General features: G+C 40.8%; 1 protein-coding gene across 2 annotated transcripts in view; it reads left to right on the top strand.

Annotated features, from left to right (window-relative positions):
- LOC120946215 (stimulated by retinoic acid gene 6 protein-like) overlaps positions 1-22,403 on the top strand; it is a 93,109-nt gene that overhangs the window by 20,330 nt on the left and 50,376 nt on the right. For both annotated transcript variants that reach the window (XM_040361040.1, XM_040361041.1), the window contains 7 exons: positions 4,393-4,523; positions 7,768-7,888; positions 11,867-11,912; positions 12,110-12,238; positions 14,313-14,380; positions 18,772-18,880; positions 21,980-22,130. In XM_040361040.1, coding sequence (XP_040216974.1) covers positions 4,393-4,523; positions 7,768-7,888; positions 11,867-11,912; positions 12,110-12,238; positions 14,313-14,380; positions 18,772-18,880; positions 21,980-22,130 — 755 coding nt within the window. The remainder of the gene's footprint in view (positions 1-4,392; positions 4,524-7,767; positions 7,889-11,866; positions 11,913-12,109; positions 12,239-14,312; positions 14,381-18,771; positions 18,881-21,979; positions 22,131-22,403) is intronic.

Genomic DNA, 22,403 nt, shown 5'->3' on the forward strand with positions numbered 1-22,403 from the left:
ATTTATTATAGCAAAAAGTAAAAAATATTGCATTTTTTTCAAAATTGACGCTCTATTTTTGTTTATAGCACAAAAAATAAAAACGAAGAGGTGATCAAATACCACCAAAAGAAAGCTCTATTTGTGGGGAAAAAAGGACGCCAATTTTGTTTGGGAGCCACGTCGCACGACCGCGCAATTGTCTGTTAAAGCGACGCAGTGCCGAATCGCAAAACCTGGCCTGGGCATTTAGCTGCCTAAAGGTCTGGGGCTTAAGTGGTTAAAGGCAAATTTTAAAATATAAATAAATAACAAACATGTTATTCTCACCTGCTCTGTACAGCCTCAATCCTGGCCCTCCCTCCTGCCCCCCTAACAAGCAGCTGTTCTGTATGTTCATTCACACATGGAGCGTGGCTCCCCCCCCCATCTCCTCATTGGCTCACTGGCTCTGGTTGACAGTAGCGGGAGCCAATGGCGGGTTGGGGAAACTGCTGCACACTGCAGGTTTTTACCTTCATGTGTAGAATGCATAAGGGTAAAAAGCCTTCAGCCCTTACAACCACTTTAATGTTGATATAGAGACTTTACTTTCCACTTGAAGTGCTGTTCTGTGGGGAAGGTGAGCTGCTGATAACAAGATTCAGGTGCTTGTGCGAACTGTATGTAAAAAGATATTTACTTATTATAAAAGAAATGTACGCAACTCCCCCCACCCCCTTGTGTTTTTTACCACTTAATTATAGTGCTGAGCTGCCACCTTTGTCCTCTTCAGCTGGCTGCCTCTTCTGGGTATAGGCAGTCAGCTCTGCTGACACACTGGACCCGCCCCCCAGCCCGCCCTCTGGACTACCCTGGCCCTCCCCAGGCCACTCTGTGTACCGATCCTGCTGCCTCCTGGAAGATGTGATGCAAGTAACCCAGGAGGCTGCAGGACCAGGTAAATTAAATTCTGACCTAGGCCAGAATGGTGGTGGGGACGTGACTAACAAGTAGGGATGAGCCGAACACCCAGCCGTTTGGTTCGCACCAGAACCTTCGAACGGACCGACCATTCGCGCGAACATTTAGAACCCAATTGACGTCAATGGGACTTGAACGTTCAAATTCAAAAGTGCTAATTTTAAAAACTAATATGCAAGTTATTGTCGTAAAACATCTTTGAGAACTCGGGTCTTGCCCCAGGGAACATGTATCAATGGAAAAAAAGTTTTAAAAACGGTCGTTTTTTCTGGAGCAGTGATTTTAATGATGCTTAAAGTGAAAAAAATAAAATGAAAAATTCCTTTAAATATTGTACCTGCTGGGTGTCTATAGTATGCCTGTGAAGTGGCACGTGTTTAGAACTGTCCTTGCACAAAATGAGATTACTATATGAAAAAAGTACTTTAAAACTGCTTGCGGCTTTAATGTAATGTCTGTTCCCTGCAATATGGATGAAAATCATTGAGAAAAATAGCACAGACACAGACAGTACACACACCACATAGCTTTAGATGCACACTGCAGAAGACACAGACAGTACACCACGTGAAAGTACTTGCAGAAATATACCCTGCCTGTAGTATTAATATGAGCAGATCAGAGGCGGCTCTAGGCTTTGTGAGGCCTTAGGCAAAACTTGACATGGGGCCCCACTCGCGCCCATGATGGGAAAAATAATTCAAGGACAAGAGCCTCTTCCCCACAACCCTGGGCGGTGGTTGTGGGGGGGGTCTGCGGGCTTATCGGAATCTGGAAGCCCCCCAGATCCTGCTCTTTAATAACTAAGGCCCCGTACACACGATAGAATCTATCCGCAGATAAATCCCATCGAATGGGTTTCTGCGGATAGATTTTATGGTGTGTACACTCCGGCTGGACCGTATCCGCGGATAAATCCTCTCGTGTGTATGGGGCCTTAGGGGCGGGGGCTACCCGGTGATTTCACTTGGTGAAACCCGCCCCCTTGTGACATCATTGACTGATGGCATGCTGGGTCATTGACATCACAAGGGGTGGTGTCACCGATATTCACTGGTTGTTGGGGACACTGGCAGCTCTTAACGCTGGCTAAACACAGCAGCATTAAGGTCCCTCAAAACTGGGGTAATGGGTAAGTTAGGTGGCTGCGAGGCCCTGTAAGTGCGAGGCCTTAGGCAACCGCCTAATTTGCCTAATTAAAGAGCCGCCTCTGGAGCAGATCCCTGACTTTAGGAATAAATATGAGAAACACCAGCTTTACGTTAGGTGCACAATGTGCAGAGGACACGGAGAGTACACACACCACGTAGCTTTAGGTGCACACTGCAGAGGACACAGGCAGTACACCACGTGAGAATACTGCAGCTAGCACAATCACCTGCCTGCCAGTAAATTAGGAAGAGCGGATCTAGCTAAACTACAGTATACGGTGTATAAATATATATACAACACCTGGGATGCATATATATCCTCTACACACTGTAACTTTAACTGACTAGCCTGCCTGCCTGCTCTATCTACCTACAAAAAATGACACTCTATCTCTCTCTGTCTTCTTTCTCTTAACCACCACACCACACTACACAAGGCCGACCTGCAGGTGGCCTTTTATAGTGTGGGGGGTGTACTAAACCCCCTGAGTCATAATTGGCCAAAGCCACCCTGGCTTTGCCCAATTATGGCTCTCGGTTTTTTGCAAGCTGTGATTGACCAAGCATGCGGGTCATAGTGAATGCTTGGCCAATCATCAGCCAGCAATGCACTGCGATGCCACAGTGAATTATGGGCCGTGAAACGCCACTCGAAATGGCCCGAAACGTTCATAATTCGACGAACGATCGAACATACGATGTTCGAGTCGAACGTGAGTTTGACTCGAATACAAAGCTCATCCCTACTAACAAGTAAAAATAGATAGTTTTGAATGTTAAAGTGGAACTAACTCCCCTTGAGCAATTTAGTTCCACTTTAAACAGTTATTTATATCAACCTGCAGTCCAGCTTTAATGGCGATACAAGATGGCACACAACGTGGAAACATTTTTTTACTTCCTTACAACATTGGAAAGACATATTAGCTGAGTCCATGGCGGCAGAGGCTGACATGCATAAACTTGTTGCTAAAACCGGGGGACCTTCTAATGGAGACAGCAGCTCATAACATTAAGTTCTGTGGCTTTCTCCTGCTCCGTTCTTCTGTTATCAGCATGATAACTTCTGACAGGCTCTCTGTCAACTGAGATAAAACCAGCCGGAAATTTGTGTTGTGGGAGGTTGCTATTAATAGATTAGCAGAGAGCTGAACTATTCACGAAACAGCTCTGCAAGTCTCTGCCTATCAGGAGAGGGGTGTGTGCCTTTCCTCCAATCAGCTGTCTTGGCTGTATCCCCAGACTCCACACCCAGTGCTGAACAGGTTAAAAAAATCTCTAACACAGTGTGCACTTTCTAAAGAATATAAAAAGCTGAAGACATATACATGTAAAACTTATGTAGGTAGATTTTATGTAGGTAGATTTGTTTCATATGTGAGGGTTTACATCCACTTTAAAGCGGGGGTTCACCCAAAAATCAACTTTCTGCCATTAGATCCAGCATACTGCTGACATCTGCAGTATGCTGTTTTTTTTTTTTGTACTTATCGTTTTATCAGCCGTTGTTATCTGGCTCCGAGCGGGGATTCCTTCTGGGTATAGGCATTCCTAAGCCAAGCGGAGTTGATTGACGGGCTGCTAAAGCGTGTCACGCCTTCCGAAAATACCTGAAGTGACAGTCGAGTGTTTACGGCGCCTGCGCAGTCAGCTCTACACAGCAGGCGCAGGCGCCGTAAACACCCGAGTGTCACCTCGTGTATTTTCGGAAGGCGTGACGTGCTTTAGCAGCTCGCCAATCAAATCCGCTTGGCTTAGGAACGCCTATTCCCTGCTGAAATCCCTGCTCGGAGCCGGATAACAACGGCTGATAAAACGATAAGTACAAAAAAAAAAATAAAAAACAGCATACTGCAGATGTCAGCAGTATGCTGGATCTAATGGCAGAAAGTTGATTTTTGGGTGAACCTCCGCTTTAAGTATGAAAATGATTTCAACACCAGTCAAACTGATAGAATGAATTTTCACTTATGTTTTGCTTTCAATTGCTTACTTGGTAGTACATTTCTGATTTTCTGTAACAACATAATAAAACACTATAAGGGACTATGTGGATGGTCTTTTGCTCAAATGAGTATTGCAACTCCATACAAGTCTGTGGCAATGCAAAACCCACTTGAAGCATGTCTGAAAGAGGTCAGCTGCAGGTCAAATGTACCCATCAATGCCACTGACAGAAGCCCAAATCCTGTTGACAAAGTCCCTAATAGTGTCAACAGAAGCCGTCATGTAGTCTTTTACTTTGCATGAATTCTTATATTGCCAATGCTCCTCTAATCCACTGCTTCTCTGTGATCAGTCCTCTAGATCTTATAGGGACCTTTAAAAATAGATGGACATTTGGTTTTGCCTTCGGGGCAATCGCAAACAAAGTAATGTCACTGTTTTCTGAGGAATACCTGCCACCAGGCGTGCCACCATGGGCAAAAGGTAGGAGTACTGAATTCAGTCATTTTGATTTACTTTGACAGTTATCTTACCCAGTTTGAACAAGCCACACTGATCCACATTAAAATAACAGCCACGACTTTAACCAATAATTTTTTGGTATTATCAGCAAAATTAATGCCAATCAAGAGCCACAACTTAAGCAAATGGGCCAATGGTAAGAAGTGGCAAGGAATATAATTAAAACTGGCAGCAGACCCAGCATACTGCAGGTACACTGTTATTTGATTGAAATCAAATTCACCCAAATAGCAATGCAGAAGAAGGACTTGCATAAATATGAAGGAACATTGATAGATTCTGGGAAAGGGTGGGTGGGGATATAAAGTAATTTCTTACGTTCTCTGTGAAATAAAGTAAAGGTACACCATGTGTATGGTAATGACCCTGTACAAAGTGGCTAGCCTAGCCCAGAAACACCAACCATGGGGTAGGCCTCTCGTGTGACTCTTGCTTGGTGCCCAATGAGGAGGGAAACTTTGAGGATGTGACGACCACCCTATCACATGACCTGCCACCTACCCTACATATTTTGGCGCCCAACGAGGACAGAAACATGGAGGACATGACGACTACCTGCTACCTACCCTAAAGACCTGACAAGATGGGAAAGAAAAGGCTCCCTTTTCATGGTATGTCTTATACTGTACCAGTATCTTGGAACTGTCTCCCACCGTCAGCTGGCCAAATTGCAAGGATTTTGGGGATCTCAGGGGAACCCAGTATTCTGCATACCTCATACAAGGGAAGTGTTCTCAGGCATTCTGTGGTCTGTAAGACCATATATTGCTGCTGAAAAGGTGTCTTGGTGATGAATATTACCTTTCTGCTTAAATAAGTATGTGACCTACAACTAATGTGGTTCCATTTCTATAAACTACCTTATTTCTGTGATCGTTCAATTCCTGCAATATAAAGTAACGTCCAAGCATTAGCCCCTTTTGACTCCTCCCAGTTACCAGGTACACTGATTAAGCCCTGCCCATAAACTGATTTAGTCCCCTTTCACACATGCGGACCGTTTGTCTGTTTTTCATCCATCCATTGATAATCAATGCATCTCAATGGAAAAACATATGCAAATGGTTGATTATCCATTTACATCTGCTTCTGTCAACATCTGTTTTTTGGAATGGATTAAAGCCCTACTTTACTTCCATTACAAAAACAGGTCTGATTAAAAAAATGATGTAAACAGTCAGTTTTTGTATGAATGAATGGCTCCAGGACTCTAACTGGCAGTTGTAAAAAAACTGATGTAAAAATGGATGAAAATTTGATGACAAACTGTTTTTCTTTGAAAAAAGTGACTGAACCAATGAAATGAACGGCCTGCATGTGTGAAAGGGGCCGTAGGCTTAGTGGATTCTAGCATGTGATGTTGAAGAGTAGGGTAACAAGATTTTTCCCATATTAGGAAAAATAATACAACATAAAATATTACAACCTTACAACTCAATATCTTTTTACAGTAATATTTTATTAGTGGGAAATCGATATCTGCGCTTAGAAACGATAAAAAAAAACAGCAGCTGTGCACCCAGATACCAGGAACAAACAATATGTAAATAAGAAGTGCAGCACTAATATATAACAGGTACAAAGATCACTAAAGTGCATTCAGTGCAATCAATAGTGTATGAACAATAAGAAACAATCAATAGCAAACTATTGCATAAAAATTTACTAATTAAAGTGTAATAAGTGCCATCATTTGTGCAAAACCTAAAATCCAGCTAGAGATGAATTTCAAGCATAAACACCAGTGCAATATACAAAAAGGGTGCAGGTCTCTGCAAAAGATCATATGGGATTAAAGTCCATGTGTAAAATCCATTGCTAAAACGTGTTGAAATGATGATCAAACACCCAGCTGTTTGACTCCCTTCACCAAAGCTTTGGCGGCGCTATTTGGCCGCTAGTGTGGTGCTTTTAACCCCGTCTAGTGGTCAAAAAAGGGTTAAAACCGCTGACAAAGAGCCACTGCAGTGGTGCTTTGCCGGCGGTTTGGCAGCACTACCCATTGATTTCAATGGGCAGGAATGATGCCTGCAGCTACAGGCACCATTCAGATATCCTTCTTTTCAGGCGGCGATTCTGTGCACGATAAGAATGATCATAGTGGTGGTTCCACCACTTGATTGTTCTTATAGGTGGCGGGAGGGGACGTCACCCCCCTCCCGCCGCCATCCGGTGCTTCTCCGGGCTCTCCCGTGCCATCGGAGGCCCGGAGAACAAATCGGCCGTCACCGGATGGGGAGGATAGAGATTTACGGTCATTTACAGTCATCTCTAAGGACGTCGGAGGCCCGGGCGCGACGTTATGATGTCACACCCGGGTACCCGGAAGTCAACAAAGCTGCAATCGTGGCTGAAAGCATGAGATCGGTGAATTTTTTTTCACAATCTCATGCTTGCCAGCCTGGAGGAGAGATGTGTCTTATTGACCCCGCATCTCTCCATAAAGAGGAAAAATAAAAAAAATTAAGTAAAAAAATATAAAAAAATTAAAACGCCCCTGTACCCAGTAGCTCGTGCTCAGAAGTGAACGCACGCGTAAGTCCCGCCCACATATGTTAACGCCGATCAAACCACACATGTGAGGTATCGCCGCATGCGTTAGAGTGAGAGCAATAATTCTAGCACTAGACCTCCTCTGTAACATTAACATGGTAACCTGGAAAAAAAATTAAAGCGTCGCCTATGCAGATTTTTAAGTACTAAAGTTTGGCATTATTCCATGAGTGTGCGCAATTTTAACTTTACTGTTTTGTTATTTTTTAATTCATGAAACTGTTTTGTTTTCCAAAAAAAGGCGTTTTCGTTAACTGTGCGAGATAAAAAGTTGCAATGACCGCCACGTTATTCCCTAGGGTGTCTGCTAAAAAAATATATATAATGTTTGGGGGTTCTGTGTAATTTTCTAGCAAAAAAATTATGATTTTTACATGAAGGAGAGAAGTGCCAGAATAGGCGCGGTATGAAAGTGGTTAATAAAAAGTAATGCACTTACATCAAATTAGTAGAATGCAGGCAAATAGATACATAAATCCAAACTAATCCCTAGTAAATGGCCAGATAGCGATCACGCATGCAGAGTAGAGTGTGTACATATCAGTCCCGACAGAAATATTTTATTGATGTCATTATTATTGCTCTTGATTATAGTGTAGAATGTATTTACATCTTTGCCCAGAAATTTACCCTGTTTCTGTTTATTTTCTAGCACTTGGCCTTTTAGTGGGAGCTATTGAAGTTGGACTGTCTTATTACCCAATTTTTGCATGTCTCACTACAAACAATAAAATAATCGGATCCCTAATAGGATTTCTTTATACTCTTATCTGGTGTGTATTAATTCTCTACTTTGCATATTTTCCTATCTCTCATAAAGCGGACTATGCTACCTGTTCATTGATCATGTATGCTTGTTTTTCGAAATTTGTTTGCTTTTGTGATGATATAAGTAAATTTATAACAAAGTATGCAATAATAGGACAATACTTAAAAAAAAAAAAGGTTTGCGGTTTTAGAAATTGAACTAAAGTACATGTGGAAATTGGCTGGTACTAAAAAGGGTTGGCTGTACCATAGCTTGGTCAAACCTGGATTATGGTATGGTATAAACAGCCTAGGTTACGGTAATGCTTATTATGGTAATTAAATCATTTTACTTTTTTAATGATAGTGGAACCCCCGGGCAAACAGCTACTGTAAATGCACACTGTTGATGTTAGTCACTCTTTCCATTTTAACAGTTCCATCACTTTGCATTGCCATAGCCTCTGCTCTGCTGTTTCCAATTCTATCTTCCTGGGTTACCTACCTGCTGATTTGAGAGAGGCGATGGTGATAATTGATGTTCCAGTGAGCCAGGCTGGTATCAGAGACTTGACAAAGCTCCAGCATTTGTGTCACCTGCCTAGCTGGCAGGAGTGTTTTACTTACAATACTTGCTGAACGAAACTTGGAATGGGTAATGCCATCTTCAAAATTTGTTAAGCTGTTGGCTGGGAGTACCATTTTAAGGCTATATGGGTATGGGTTTGGATATATGACAATGCTGGTAGAAACTTACATTGAAGGAGAATACAGAGATCCTATCTGAATAGAAGTCCTATCAACTTGCTTCTGGAGCTGGGTTTAAGTTACCGTTTACACTGCAGAAGCATTCCATATAAAATGTATTAAAGGGGTTATAAAGGTAAAAAAAAAATCCTAAATAGCTTCCTTTACCTTAGTGCAGTCCTTCACTTACCTCATCCTTCCATTTTGCTTTTAAATGTCCTTATTTCTTCTGAGAAATCCTCACTTCCTGTTCTTCTATCTGTAACTCCACATAGTAACAGGCTTTCTCCCTGGTGTGGAGTGTCGTGCTCGCCCCCTTCCCTGGAGTACAGGAGAGTCAGGACGCCCACTAACACACAGCTCCTTTCTCTATCTGCAACGTAGAGAGCGTCCTGACTCTCCTGTATTCCAGGGGAGGGGGTCGAGCACGACCAGTGTTGTTCATCTTCCTTTAAAAAAAGTAACTAGTTACAATTACAAGTTACTTGTCCGAAAAAGTAATTGAGTTAGTGACTCAGTTACTTTATTGGCAAGTAACTGAGATTTTTTTTTTTTATATTCTACAATGCAATTACGTTCTATAACATCTTTAATATCAAAAATGTTTATATTAACTGATTGAAGCATAAAAACCACTATATACAGTATTTTAGAACATTTTGTACTGTGTACAATTATTAATATCATCATCACACTCCACCTGCCCAGCAATACTGTACAATATAGATTCAGTGTGCAGTGTGAGTGACACTGCTGCAGTGCACACTGAATCTATATTGTACAGTATTGCTGCCTGGGCAGGTGGAGTGTGATGATGATATTAATAATTGTACACAGTATTGCATTTGCTGGGCCTGCCATATACTGTACTATACTGTATAACTGCACTACAAAATTCCTTTACAAATAATGCATATTTTAAAATGTTATTACTAAAAAATTCCTTTACAAATAATGCATATTTTAAAATGTTATTAAAATGTTATTACTAATAACTTATTAGTAATAACATTTTAAAATATGCATTATTTGTAAAGGAATTTTGTAGTGCAGTTATACAGTATAGTACAGTACAGTATATGGCAGGCCCAGCAAATGCAATACTGTATACAATTATTAATATCATCATCATCACACTCCACCTGCCCAGGCAGCAATACTGCACAATATAGATTCAGTGTGCACTGCAGCAGTGTCACTCACACTGCACACTGAATCTATATTGTACAGTATTACTGCCATTGCCTGGACAGGTGGAGTGTGATGATGATGATATTAATAATTGTACACAGTATTGCATTTGCTGGGCCTGCCTGGGCATGTGGAGCGGTCCGGTGGAGACCGCTCCACATGCCCAGGCAGGCCCAGCAAATGCAATACTGTGTATAATTAATTATCATTTCGGGGTCCCACTCCCTTCTCACCGTCAACTTCAAGTATCGCCATTCGCCGGGCAGTCTCTGCCTCCTCCCGTGACGCTGCCGCGTCAGCTGGTCAGGTGGTCGGACCGTCGGACGGTGAGTCACTCACAAGCAGCGTCACAGGAGAAGGCAGAGTCTGCCCGGACTGCCCCCCCCGCGCTCTAAGTAATTTCGGTAACGCCGCCCAGTAATGGGAACGGCGTTGCCGAGAGGGCTAAAGTAATCTGATAGATTACTCGTTACCCTCAGGAGGCCCATCGTTGCCTAACAGCGTTTATTTAAACGCCGTTAGTTACAACACTGAGCACGACACTCCACACCAGGGAGAAAGCCTTGCATTACTGTGTGGAGTTACAGTAGGGTGCCCACGTGTCCCGGATTTCCTGCGATTGTCCCGCAATTCATATTTGTGTCCCCGGCACCTTCATTCTGGGACAATATAGTGTCCCGGAATTAAATAAGGACACACAGCCACCTTTATAAACTATTTCAAAAATGGTTGCTAGGGCCATCCCACCTGGCGTCTGACATCACATTCGCAAAGTTTTTACTCAGAACAAGGCCTTTACCCAGTGCTGCCCTGCGCTAGCCTCTGAGTCCACCCACCTCCTCTCCTACTCTGGCCATGGCAGCAGCAGCAGAGAGAGCAGCCAGCCCAGAGAGGGACTCGATAACACTCTCCTCCTGAGTCCTGATTCCTCCAGCCAGCGGAATTATGCAGTGCTGGCTGGCTTAGATCCAGTCCACTGCTCAGCTGCCCAGTACCCGTCCCGACTCCCGCAGCGCTCACATTGCCCGACTTCTCCGTCCTCCTCCCTCCCGTGGCCTGAGCCACCCGACTGCCACTGTTGGCTTTTGTTTTTTCAAAAACTGGCAAAACAGTATAAAAAAATCATATTTTTGGGGGCGGGCGTGGGTGCGGGGGGAGGTTTTCCTGAATGGCAGTTTAGAAATGTGGTCACATTAAGTTACAGACAGAAGAACAGGAAGTGAGGATTTTTCAGAAGAAATAAGGACATTTAAAGCGGAGTTCCGGCCACAATTTCACTTTTTAAATATAAATACCCCTGTAATACACAAGCTTAATGTATTCTAGTAAAGTTGGCCTGTAAACTAAGGTCCGTTTTGTTAGGTTGTTACAGCATTTAGACACTTTATAAAATAGAAATTGACTGGGGCCATCTTAAGTGTGGGCATCATGAAGCCAGACTGTATGACTTCCTGGATTTCAGCCTTGCAGATCTCGAACATGCTCAGTGCTGCACAAGCAGTGTCAGATCAGGTTTCAGCACCTGTGCTGTCCAAGTCACATGATTCTTTGAGACTGGGGAGTGCACAGACTCCTGGAAAGTTACACCCACTACATTCCCAGGAGTCTGTGCGGTGTAGGTTAGGAAGCATTAAGCACCTAGGTGCAGGAAGTGGGAAGATTAACTATTCTGCCTAGCAACAACACTTTGAAGGCATCTAAAAAAAACTATTTTTTCCGTAAAGGACTAATGACATTTTTTTAAAACTACTGATGTAATGTTATATTTATGGGTGGAACTCCACTTTAAAAGCAAAATGGAAGGATGAGGTAAGTGAAGGAGGACTGCACTAAGGTAAAGGAAGCTATTTAGGAAAAAATGTTTTACCTTTACAACCCCTTTAACTTCTATAAACAGCACATGGTGCCGAACAGGGATTACATCAAAATGACCAGAGAATACAGCAGAGCACCTTTTTAAACGTATATTAATGTATACAGCAGTCATCATCAATGCAGTCTGATGACTTAATGAATTTATTTTATATATATCTTTAATTTTGTACTAATTCTAGAAATATTTTTAGGTTTATAGTCACAATGATTGCCATTGCATCATGCCCTCATGGGGAGGTAAGTATTATGGATTCTTATTAGTCACAGGTCTTCTCTAAGTTTTAAACTTTACAGTATTTTTGCTGTAGAAATTTTTAAATGTCTTCAGTTATATACTAGAGATTGATACACAGTAGACGATTTATGAATGTCCCTTTCTCTTTATTCAATACATATACAATATAAATGTGATACATTTTTATTGGGTTTTTCAGATCGTAGGTCAGTATGAAAAGGTTATTTTTTATTGGCCAGCTCTCCTGTGCTTGATCTTCCTAATTGGACGGTTTGTTCACATATTTATAAAATCCATTCGAATACTGCTTGGAGCTGACATCAGAGATGTAAGTATGAATGCAAAACATTTACATGATAACTCTACTGAAAGGTGCATTTTCACCTTTAAACTCTAGTTCTGGACTATCATCTTATCTACCGTGTTTCCCCGAAAATAAGACCTAGCGTTATTTTCCAGGAGGGCTGCAAAATAAGCCCTACCCCAAAAATAAGCCCTAGTTTAAAATGCTTGCAAAATTTTAAAACCCACTCTATTACAGTAGTAGATAATGTACAATGTGTGTGTTTCTGTAATCTAATTGCGGAAAAGAGAGCTCTGGCGGGTCACAGAAGCGCAGAGCGGCGCTATAACAAAGGTATTTGGTGCAATTGTATTACAGAAACACACACGTTATACATTATATACTACTGTAATAGAGTGAATTATAGGATTTTACAAGCATTTTAACTCAGTTCACACTGGGGATTCCTGTCAGGCAGGGAGAGAGAGGGGGAGAGAAGACAGCACATTACATGGTAAGACCTACCCCAAAAATAAGCCCTACTGTGTCTTTTGTTGCCAAATTTAATATAAGACACAGGCTTATTTTCAGGGAAACATGGTAATTACAATTACCTTTCATCTGCCATTTCCCTTGCCTCATATCCAAGTATACAAAAAATAAATCTGCGCTCTAAAGGATCCCAACAAGAAATTGGGAAAAAAATATAACATGTAATAATGAAACAACATATGGAACATATTAGGTGATATTAAAGTGACTGGTAACTGATAACCCAAAATGAGAAGTTACTTTAATATCACCTAATTCATATGTTGTTTCATTATTACATGTCATATATTTTTCCCAATTTCTTGTTGGGGTCCTTTAGAGTGCAGCTTTATTTTTTATATATTCTGTTTGTTGTGTATCTCACTGTTTAGTTGCAGCTCAGAGTTAAGTTCACCATTAGAGCAGTGTCCTTTTTTGCCTATTTCATATCCAAGTATATCTCTATGCAGAAGGGACCCAATGATTGACGCAAGACAAGTTACTCTACAATACATTGTTCCACTTGTATTATCTTCGGCATGGTGTTAAATAGTGGATATAAGTTAGGTGTTACTTAAGACCACAGTCCACCAAAAACGGTTACATATTCAAATGACACATTTCCTTTTTAACATACAATCAATCAATCACAGTCATTAACGTGTTATCTAAGCAAACTCGTCATTTCACATTACTATTATGTCAGATTTAAATGCAGACATCTCATGACACATATACGTCACTTCCTATGTCTGATTTTGTTTTCAACACAATACCCATTTTACACAAAAACACATGTTTTTTGCTTAATCAGCAAAATGATAACCCCTAAAGGAACAGTCGTGTATTAGATTAGAAAACACAAGGGGGCTTTTTCATGACCCTTTCTTCTACCATTGAACAATTTATCATTGTGTCAGATTAGACATTAAAAAAAAAAAATTGACAGCATTATCCACAAAAAATACCTTTAAATATGTACATACAGATGTTGGATTCTAGTCACCAGATTCCAATCGTATGGTTAATCTTCCAAACTATGGGAAGAATTGTGTGACTGGATGGGATTCTTCTGGCTGAGTGTTTTTGTGCCACAGAGATATGGCTCTGAGGTATATAAACAGAGTGATATAAACATTAAAGAAAAAAAATCATGTATAAAGCTGGAAAACATGCAATGAACTGCTATCACAGTAATTACTTTTTTACCCTGAAAATAGAGGGTAAACTGTGCCTGCGTGTTATACGCAGGGGGCTGTGGAAAGTTTTTTTTTCTGAAACTTCCCTCTTAAAGTTAGGGTGTGTGCTATAAGCCTGTGCGTGTTATACGCCGATAAATACGGTAATAAGTGGCAGCTTTAGCATCGCTATTCACATGAAGAAAATTTCCAAGCATTACAGTAACTGTGAAGTTTGCCAATCCTTTAATGCTTTGTTGTGTGCCCCATCAAGACTTGTCAACTATTTACATTTAATATTATGCCAGTTTTAAGTTATCATCATGTTAAAAACATTTGTTTAGGCACTTGAGATGCTTGTTGCTGTTCAAATTTTTCTTTCTAATATTTAATTTTTTACATTTCCCAAGGAAGAAACATTATTTCTACCAATCCATCAAGCTGAGCATGTAAAACGGCTCTTCAGAAAACCTGTTGAGTAAGTTTATGATATGTTTTGGTAAAGAAGCTAAAACGATGTAGTAGTCATGTCCAGAGATCACTCACATATCAGAAATCCTCAATCCTCACTCTCCTTCCATGGACTGTTTAGTAAGGGTATGCAGAATAAAAGGGGGAAAATATAAATTGCCAGTGAATATCTTAAAGTGTGTGTAAAGTGTTAAAGTGTGTGTGTAAACCGTAACAATGCACTTCTCTTATTTGCTCCTTGTTTGCCCATTCACTCTTTTTAGCTCTGGTAAATATACCATATTAAAAAGCATTTTGTTATACTTGTTTGCAAAAAGGACCTCCTATTGCCTTGTACACACGGTCTGGAAACCAAATACGCTTAAATTAGGCTAAGATACGAGCGGCGTAAGACTCCTACGCCGTCGTATCTTAAGGTGCAATTTTTCCGCTGGCCGCTAGGTGGCGCTTCCGTTGAGTTTGGCGTAGAATATGTAAATGACTAGATATGCCGATTCACGAACGTACGTGCGCCCGGTGCATTTTTTTTACGTCGTTTACGTATGGCTTTTTCTGGCGTAAAGTTAGTCGAACAAATAGCTAGCCTAGTCAATGTTAAGTATGGCGTCATTTGCATAAGTCGTCCGTGCATCCTTGCAGCGTACTTTGGAGCAATGCACACTGGGATATGTACATGGACGGCGCATGCACCGCTTTTAAAAAAGTCAATCACGTTGGGTCACCACCCATTTACATAAAACACGCCCCCTCATCCTCATTTGAATTAGGCGCGCTTACGCCGGCCCCATTAATGCGACGCCGCCGTAACTTAGGAGGCAAGTGCTTTGTGAATACAGCACTTGCCTCTCTGACTTATGGCGGCGTAGCGTAAATACGATACGCTACGCTGCCGCAAAGATACACACATGTACCTGAATCTAGCTAATAGTGTATACGTTTACTTTTCACTACATAGGCAAAACATTTTTTAACCAAAAATATGTAGATATAAAATATTTGCCCAAGAAGTCACTGAAGGTGTGGTGTGTTTGTCTATCAGACAAGCCATATATTTTCATCTGTTGGTCAAAATTATGGATCTTCCAGCAGTCATGCCATTGCTTAAGCTGGCCATATGCTTACCAATTTATTTCATTCAGCCTGCAGACTGAACAAAAAAAAGCCTAATCCTGGGTTCACACCTGTGCGTTTTTAGCTAATTTTCAGAAGAGCAGAAATGCAGAACAATCAATTTCCATGGTTTTCCATGGTGTATTTAGTTTCCTGCAGTGTTTTTTTGAAAGAGGTGCAGGGACTTTTCTCCTGCAAAAATGTGTATTTTTGGATCCATAAACTTCAATCGCAGTGCATCAAAATGGATGAAAAACGCATATACATGCATTTTTGGTAGGGTTTTGTGTTTAACAACCATCTCTTCCTTCTACAAAAAAAACAAATGAAGCATTAAAATGCATCAAAAATGCACTTGAAGACATGCAAAAAACGTGCTTAAAGCAGAGGTTCACCCAAAAAATCCACTTTTTGACATTAGCTGTAGCATACTGCTAACATCTGCAGTATGCTGTTTTTTTTTTTTTTTACTTGTACTCATCGTTATATGAGCCCTTGTTTTCCGGCCCCGAGCGGGGAATCCTGCGGGGAATGGGCGTTTCTAAGCAAAGAGGAGTTGATTGACGGCTGCTAAGGCGCGTCTTGGCCTCTGTTTAATCTTCAACTGCCATGATGCTGCACATGTGATCAGTTATGACACCAGCCATTGGATGGTTTGACAGTTTGGTTGAGAGCACAACTAATGTAACAGTTAGCATTCCCGGCATGCCAGGAATGTAACTGCTTTTTCAAACTGTTAAATTGATGGTTGAACCCCCGCTTTAAATAGGCTTAAAAAAAAGGGACAGGTGTGAACCTAGCCCAATAGACGCCTCCATTCATGCTAAACAATATGTGGGAGGATGGAAGAATCTCCCCTGCCAGCTATTGTATCCTGACAGCCAGTATATGCAGCTGTCAGAATAGCCGAATAGTGCCTGTATCTGATTGGATGCAGGTGCTGTTTGACCAACTATTTTTTACCCGGCTCCTTGCTCTTTGTTGAATTGCCTTTCGATAAGTTGGATAGTGCCGACAAGGTCACTCACCATATTTGGCTGATTCAACATAATTTGAGCTGCATATGGTAGCCTTTAGCCCCTGTTCCCACCAGTGTGGCTGTGAAATCTCGCTACTTCAGAGCAATTCAAAGCCGCACATCAGTGCGATTTGCACTGCCAATTTCATTGTGGCTTCATTTAACAGAAGTCTTTGCAAGTCGCAATGAAATCAGTAAAAGGTAGTGCAGGAACCTTTTTCATATCACTGCGTCGTGGCAATATGAACAACTTCATTGCCGGCAATGGGGGTGCAACATTTCATGCGATTTGGAACTGTCAAATCACATGACAAGTTGCACCGGTGTAAATGGGGGCTCAGGATCTGATTTCCTCTTATGTCTATGGTGAGCTTCAGTTAATGGCCAGCTGGAGAACAATGGTACAAAGAATGTAAAATAGAAATGTAACATTTGATTATTATCATTGCAAAATTAGCCTACCCCTAGTCAAATTTTAACAGTCTGAAATGATGGCCAGTTTGTGTTGGTAATGTGTTTATTACAGAAAGATCATTCAAATGTTGCCAGAAAAATCAGACTAGTGATGTTGGTTATTTTTTGGCATATTTTAACAGGTGGACAATTTTTTCCAACATTTATTTTTCCATGTTAAAATAGTTAACCTTGTGGACAATACACAGTAAACATCAATCCATTATCACATACTGCCACATCTGTATTTTAAATCATTACTGTTAGGAATGAGTACAGTTTTGCCTGTATGCTAACTTCATTGGAAGACAACATTTGGGCGATTTCAGGTTGTTTTGAGGCTTTTTATGGGTTTTAAAGATAAACTTTGATTCTCTGATATTTTGGTCCTACCTGTTCTTTCCTTCATTGAGAGCCATGGTGCAGTTCTCCAGACTAGGGCTTCACAGTGTATTTTAACCTTTCATGCAGCTTTTACTGTGCAGCCTGGCTGCATATACGGTAATACATTATTAAAGTTAATTTGGGCTTTAAGGTGAAAACGAAATTTGTATAAGATTGAAAACATAGTCTGAAATGTTTGGGAGTATGCTTTTCTTTTCTTTTCAATGCAACTTTGGCCATCATGTCTGTTCTGTAACACTGCAGAAATTCAAAGCTAGTCAAAAAGAATGTAATATCAAACATCACCACAAGATGGCAGTAAAAGAACATAGTAGCGAACAATACTATCCTATACAATGCAAAATGTGGCCTAATCTTACTTCTCTGGGTGTCCCTACAAAAAGTAATATCTCTCTTCCTGTAGAAGGTATATCTCTCCAATAGGGTCAAGAAGAGTATCAAAAGCCAGTTGATTATCAACCTTCTGTCGACCACCTGAAGCAAAAATATGAATTGTAATCATTAAAGTTTATCCAAAGGCATTTTATTTTGTTTTTGTATAGAGTAGGGAAGGGTTAGAATCTCTGTAAGGTCTTTATTGCTGTCTATGTTCCTGCAGGGGAGATTCAGGTTATGTGTCCTAGTTACCACTGGAACTAAAAGTGAGGAAAAATCCAAAATTGTTAGTTGTCTATGGAACGTAAAATAAGGAAAAAATCTTCCAGTGGGGACACTTATGCCGCATACACACGATCGGTTCGTCTGATGAAAACGATCTGACGGACCATTTTCATCAGACGAACCGATCGTGTGTGGGCCCCATTGTTTTTTTTCCCATCGGTGAAAAAACGTAGAACCTGTTTTAAAATTATCTGATGGTTAAAAAAACAATATAAAAAAAAAAACGATCGTCTGTGGGGAAATCCATCGGTTAAAAATCAACGCATGCTCAGAATCAAGTCGACGCATGCTCGGAAGCATTGAACTTCATTTTTCTCTGCACGTCGTTGTGTTTTACGTCACCGCGTTCTGACACGATCGGTTTTTTAACTGATGGTGTGTAGGCAAGACTGATGAAAGTCAGCTTCATCGAATATCTGATGAAAAAATCCATCAGACCGTTATCATCGGATGAACTGATCGTGTGTACAGGGCATTACAGTGACAGTCTGACAGGAGAGAGAGTTCCTTCCTTCCTGCTATACCTTTTAGGAGAGGAAATAAAGGGAAATCTCTCCAATTGGCTATAGACAGCAAAATATAAAGCTGGCGGGAGCTTTAACCCTTTCCTACTCTAATAAAAAAGTTTGTACTTTGATAAACATTAAATAGTTTAATACATTTTACATCCTGAGATTTATTTATCTTTAGAGTGTTTTTTTTGTTTTGTTTTATTTTACATGTTCCTAATATAATATGCTTACTTATTGCAGGGTGCAGAAAACCTGGTTTGAAAGTAAAATATATACATGGGATCCATGTTTTAAGTTTCCAGGAAGAATGATTGGCACTACTGTGCTATCGCTGTTTTGCCTTTACATTGTGAGTCACAGATCAAACAGATACAACAAAATCCTTTCAAAGTTTTATTTAACAGGCCAAAAATGAACAAATAAAATACATTCATTGTTAGGGTTTCTATGCACTATTAATGCAAGAACACAAAGCTATGATTTGTTTTTTTTTGAATGCTATTTGTTTTCCCCACAAATAAATAACTAATATGAGATCCTGTACTTATATGCAAACAAAAAGCAGAGTCTGGTACTTGCCCTGTGGCTGTTAAATGTTTTCCATGTTCCTACTGTAGGCTGAAAGTGAGTACTGAGCTGAATTACTCTATAAATATGAGCAGTAAGTTCAAGTCTTGGCCAGGTTCCCGGATTTGAACCATGTGTGGACAGGCTGAATGTACCAAGTTGATCAATCAACTTGGGTAAAACCAGCCTGCAGTATTCACTTGCAATTATCACTAGCGGCTGCTCTAGCCGCTAGCAATAATCACTGTCTTCTCCTGGTGGGGACGGTTTCCAGAACAATGTGAATTTCTTTCCTGCAACCCGAAATGGTTGCAACCCCAAATTTTCAATGGGGAAATGTACACCGTCTATGGCCTGCCTTTGCAAGAAATATGTTTTTCTTTGCACGCTGATGAAGCGCCACCCACAGCTTTTATTTAAATGGAATAAGAAGAAATTGGCAAAACATTTAGCCCTGTATGGCTAGCTAAATGGGATAAAGAAGACACTTAAAGGGGTTGTAAAGGAAAAAAATGTTTTCCCTAAATAGCTTCCTTTACCTTAGTGTAGTCCTCCTTCACTTACCTCATCCTTCCATTTTGCTTTTAAATGTCCTTATTTCTTCTGAGAAATCCTCACTTCCTTTTCTTCTGTCTAACTACACACAGTAATGCAAGGCTTTCTCCCTTGTGTGGAGAAAGCCTCCTGAGGGGGGAGGGGGCGAGCAGGAGTGTCAGGACTAGGGTTACCACCTCATCCCTTTAAAACAGAACACATATGAATTACACAGGTTCTGTGGCTGATTAAAGCGGGATTCCACCTGCAATTCTTTTTTTTTTTTTAAAGTCAACAGCTACTAACAGTGTAGCTGCTGACTTTTAATAAGGACACTCACCTTGTCCTACTTGCCCGCGCTGATGGCCCCCCGATGCCGATCCCACGACTGATGCAGGTCCCGCGCCGCCATTCACACTAGGGGAAACAGGCAGTGAAGCCTTACGGCTTCACTGCCCATTTCCTACTGCGCCTGTGTGAGTCTCGTGCCGGCTTGTGAATGGGCGGCTGCTCTCTGAGAACACACACAGTTCCCAGAAAGCAGCGCGCCCCATTCACTAGAAGAAGAAGAAGAAGAAAACATACCGCGGTGAGGATGAGGCAGATTACGGACTTCCGCATAGCAACATGTATTTCGGGTGAGTATAATTTTTTTTTTTTCACTTTTTTTTTATTTAATTTTTTTAGGACTTTTGGCCAAATGTTGTTTTCCTGGGTGGAACTCCGCTTTAAGGTGGTAATTGAACTCAAGTGGAGCCTTATCTAAATTAAATTAGCCTCAGAACCTGTGTAATTCATATGTGTTCTGTTTTAAAGGGATGAGGTGGGAACCCTAGTCAGGACGCCCACTAACACACAGCTCCTTTCTCTATCTGCAAAGTAGAGAGTGTCCTGACTTGCCTGCTCGCCCCCTCCCCCCTCAAGAGGCTTTCTCCACACCAGGGAGAAAGCCTTGCATTACTGTGTGTAATTACAGACAGAAGAACAGGAAGTGAGGATTTCTCAAAAGAAATAAGGACATTTAAAAGCAAAATGGAAGAATGGGGTAAGTGACGGAGAACTGCACTAAGGTAAAGGAAGCTATTTAGGGGGGGAAAAAAATTCCTTTACAACCCCTTTAACATAATAACAAGAGAATGAAAATCAGAGAGCTACCCATAGGCGTGCGCACATAGGGTGTAAGGTGTGCCTGGGCACACCCTAATCACCCTGTACTATGCAGATTCCCCCTGCTGCCTGGCTGCAGAGAAAGGGACTGGGGAATCTGTCATCAGTCCCTTTCTCTGTCTCAAAAGTTAGACGTCAGGGTTCTGTTTAGACCACTGAAATTTCACCAAAGCCCCCAAACAGGGCTCCTAAAAAAAAAAAAAAAAAAAAAAATATTTAAAAAAATAAATAATAAAATTAAAATTGTCAAAAAATAATAATAATAATAATACAAATAAAGATAAACTACTGACACCGATCTCTGCCCTGCTGACAAAGCCCTACTGACTTGCCCACTGCCATATATGATATATTACGCATGCATGTGTGTTTGAGCTTTGGTGTGCACACCCTAATGCAATAGGCTGCGCACACCTATGGAGCTACCATATAACTGGCTCTTGCGGCTCAACTCCAGGATGAAGTCAATTCACCAGGTTCTGTATGGCCGGCCATACATGGTGAAAATTTATTTCCTGCAACCACAGTTTGCAGGAAATAAATTCACACAGTTCCCCCAACAACACAGACAATGCTGACAAGGGAATCCCTCCTGCCAAGTAATTGTCTGCTTGGCAGGAGGGATTCCCCTGTTAGTATTGTCTGAAACAGTAATTATTTCTAGTGGCTATAGCAGCCGCTAGCGATAATCGCAAGAGAATCCAGCAGGTTGGTTGTACCCAAGTTGATTGATAGATCAACTTGTTACATTCAGCCTGCTCATTAACGGTTCGAATGGGCTGAGATTCATCAAGAACTGTGTATGGCCGGCCATAATGAATATTATCAACTACAGTATGTTGCTTTTAGTAGTGCTAATAGTACTTTCCCAAATGTATTTTATTTAAAATGTAATACTAATCGCATTAAAATAAGGTTTGCATTTTAAACAGGAAAGTAAAAAAAAAAAAAGACATGGCGCTACATGATTGTGTATATGATTTGTATTGGGACACGTAAATGACAATGGGTGGCAAAAAATAAACAAGGCTGTAAAAGTAAATATTGTTCCTGCTACAAATTTAGAAAATATATAACACCATGTAATGATATTAGATAATTTCTGTTGTTATAATGTTAGCTAATTATATTTTCACATACTTGTTTTTAATTGTTTTTTTTTTTTTTATTACCTCACCAGTTTGTCACCATAGAGTACAGTGCATTCGGCATTATTGTAGAACTGGTCCACAGTTGGGAGGCACAGATGGAAGAGATGGCACCTGATATATCTTGGGATGCATACAATAATACCCTTGCCTCCTTTAAGGAGTTTAATAGCAACTTAGTGGGTAAGCAGCATATGAAAAAATTCATATTTTAGGTACAATCCTAATTTGATCTAATGCTTTACTGTAAACAATGCACTTTTTATAGAACCCCTTTCTCTGGGGTACATGCCATATAATATGCCTTCAACATTTATAGATGCAAAAGCAATTTGAATCTAAATAGATTCCCCTTACCAGCTTTCCTTGGCACGAGGGAGCAATTAAAGTTGTTTGCAAACGCTCAAGGTTTTTCACCTTAAAGAGAAAGTAAACCCTGATGGGTTTTACGTTCTC

The sequence above is a fragment of the Rana temporaria genome, chromosome 1 (genome assembly GCF_905171775.1).
Source record: "Rana temporaria chromosome 1, aRanTem1.1, whole genome shotgun sequence".
In the NCBI taxonomy this organism is placed as follows: Eukaryota; Metazoa; Chordata; class Amphibia; order Anura; family Ranidae; genus Rana; species Rana temporaria.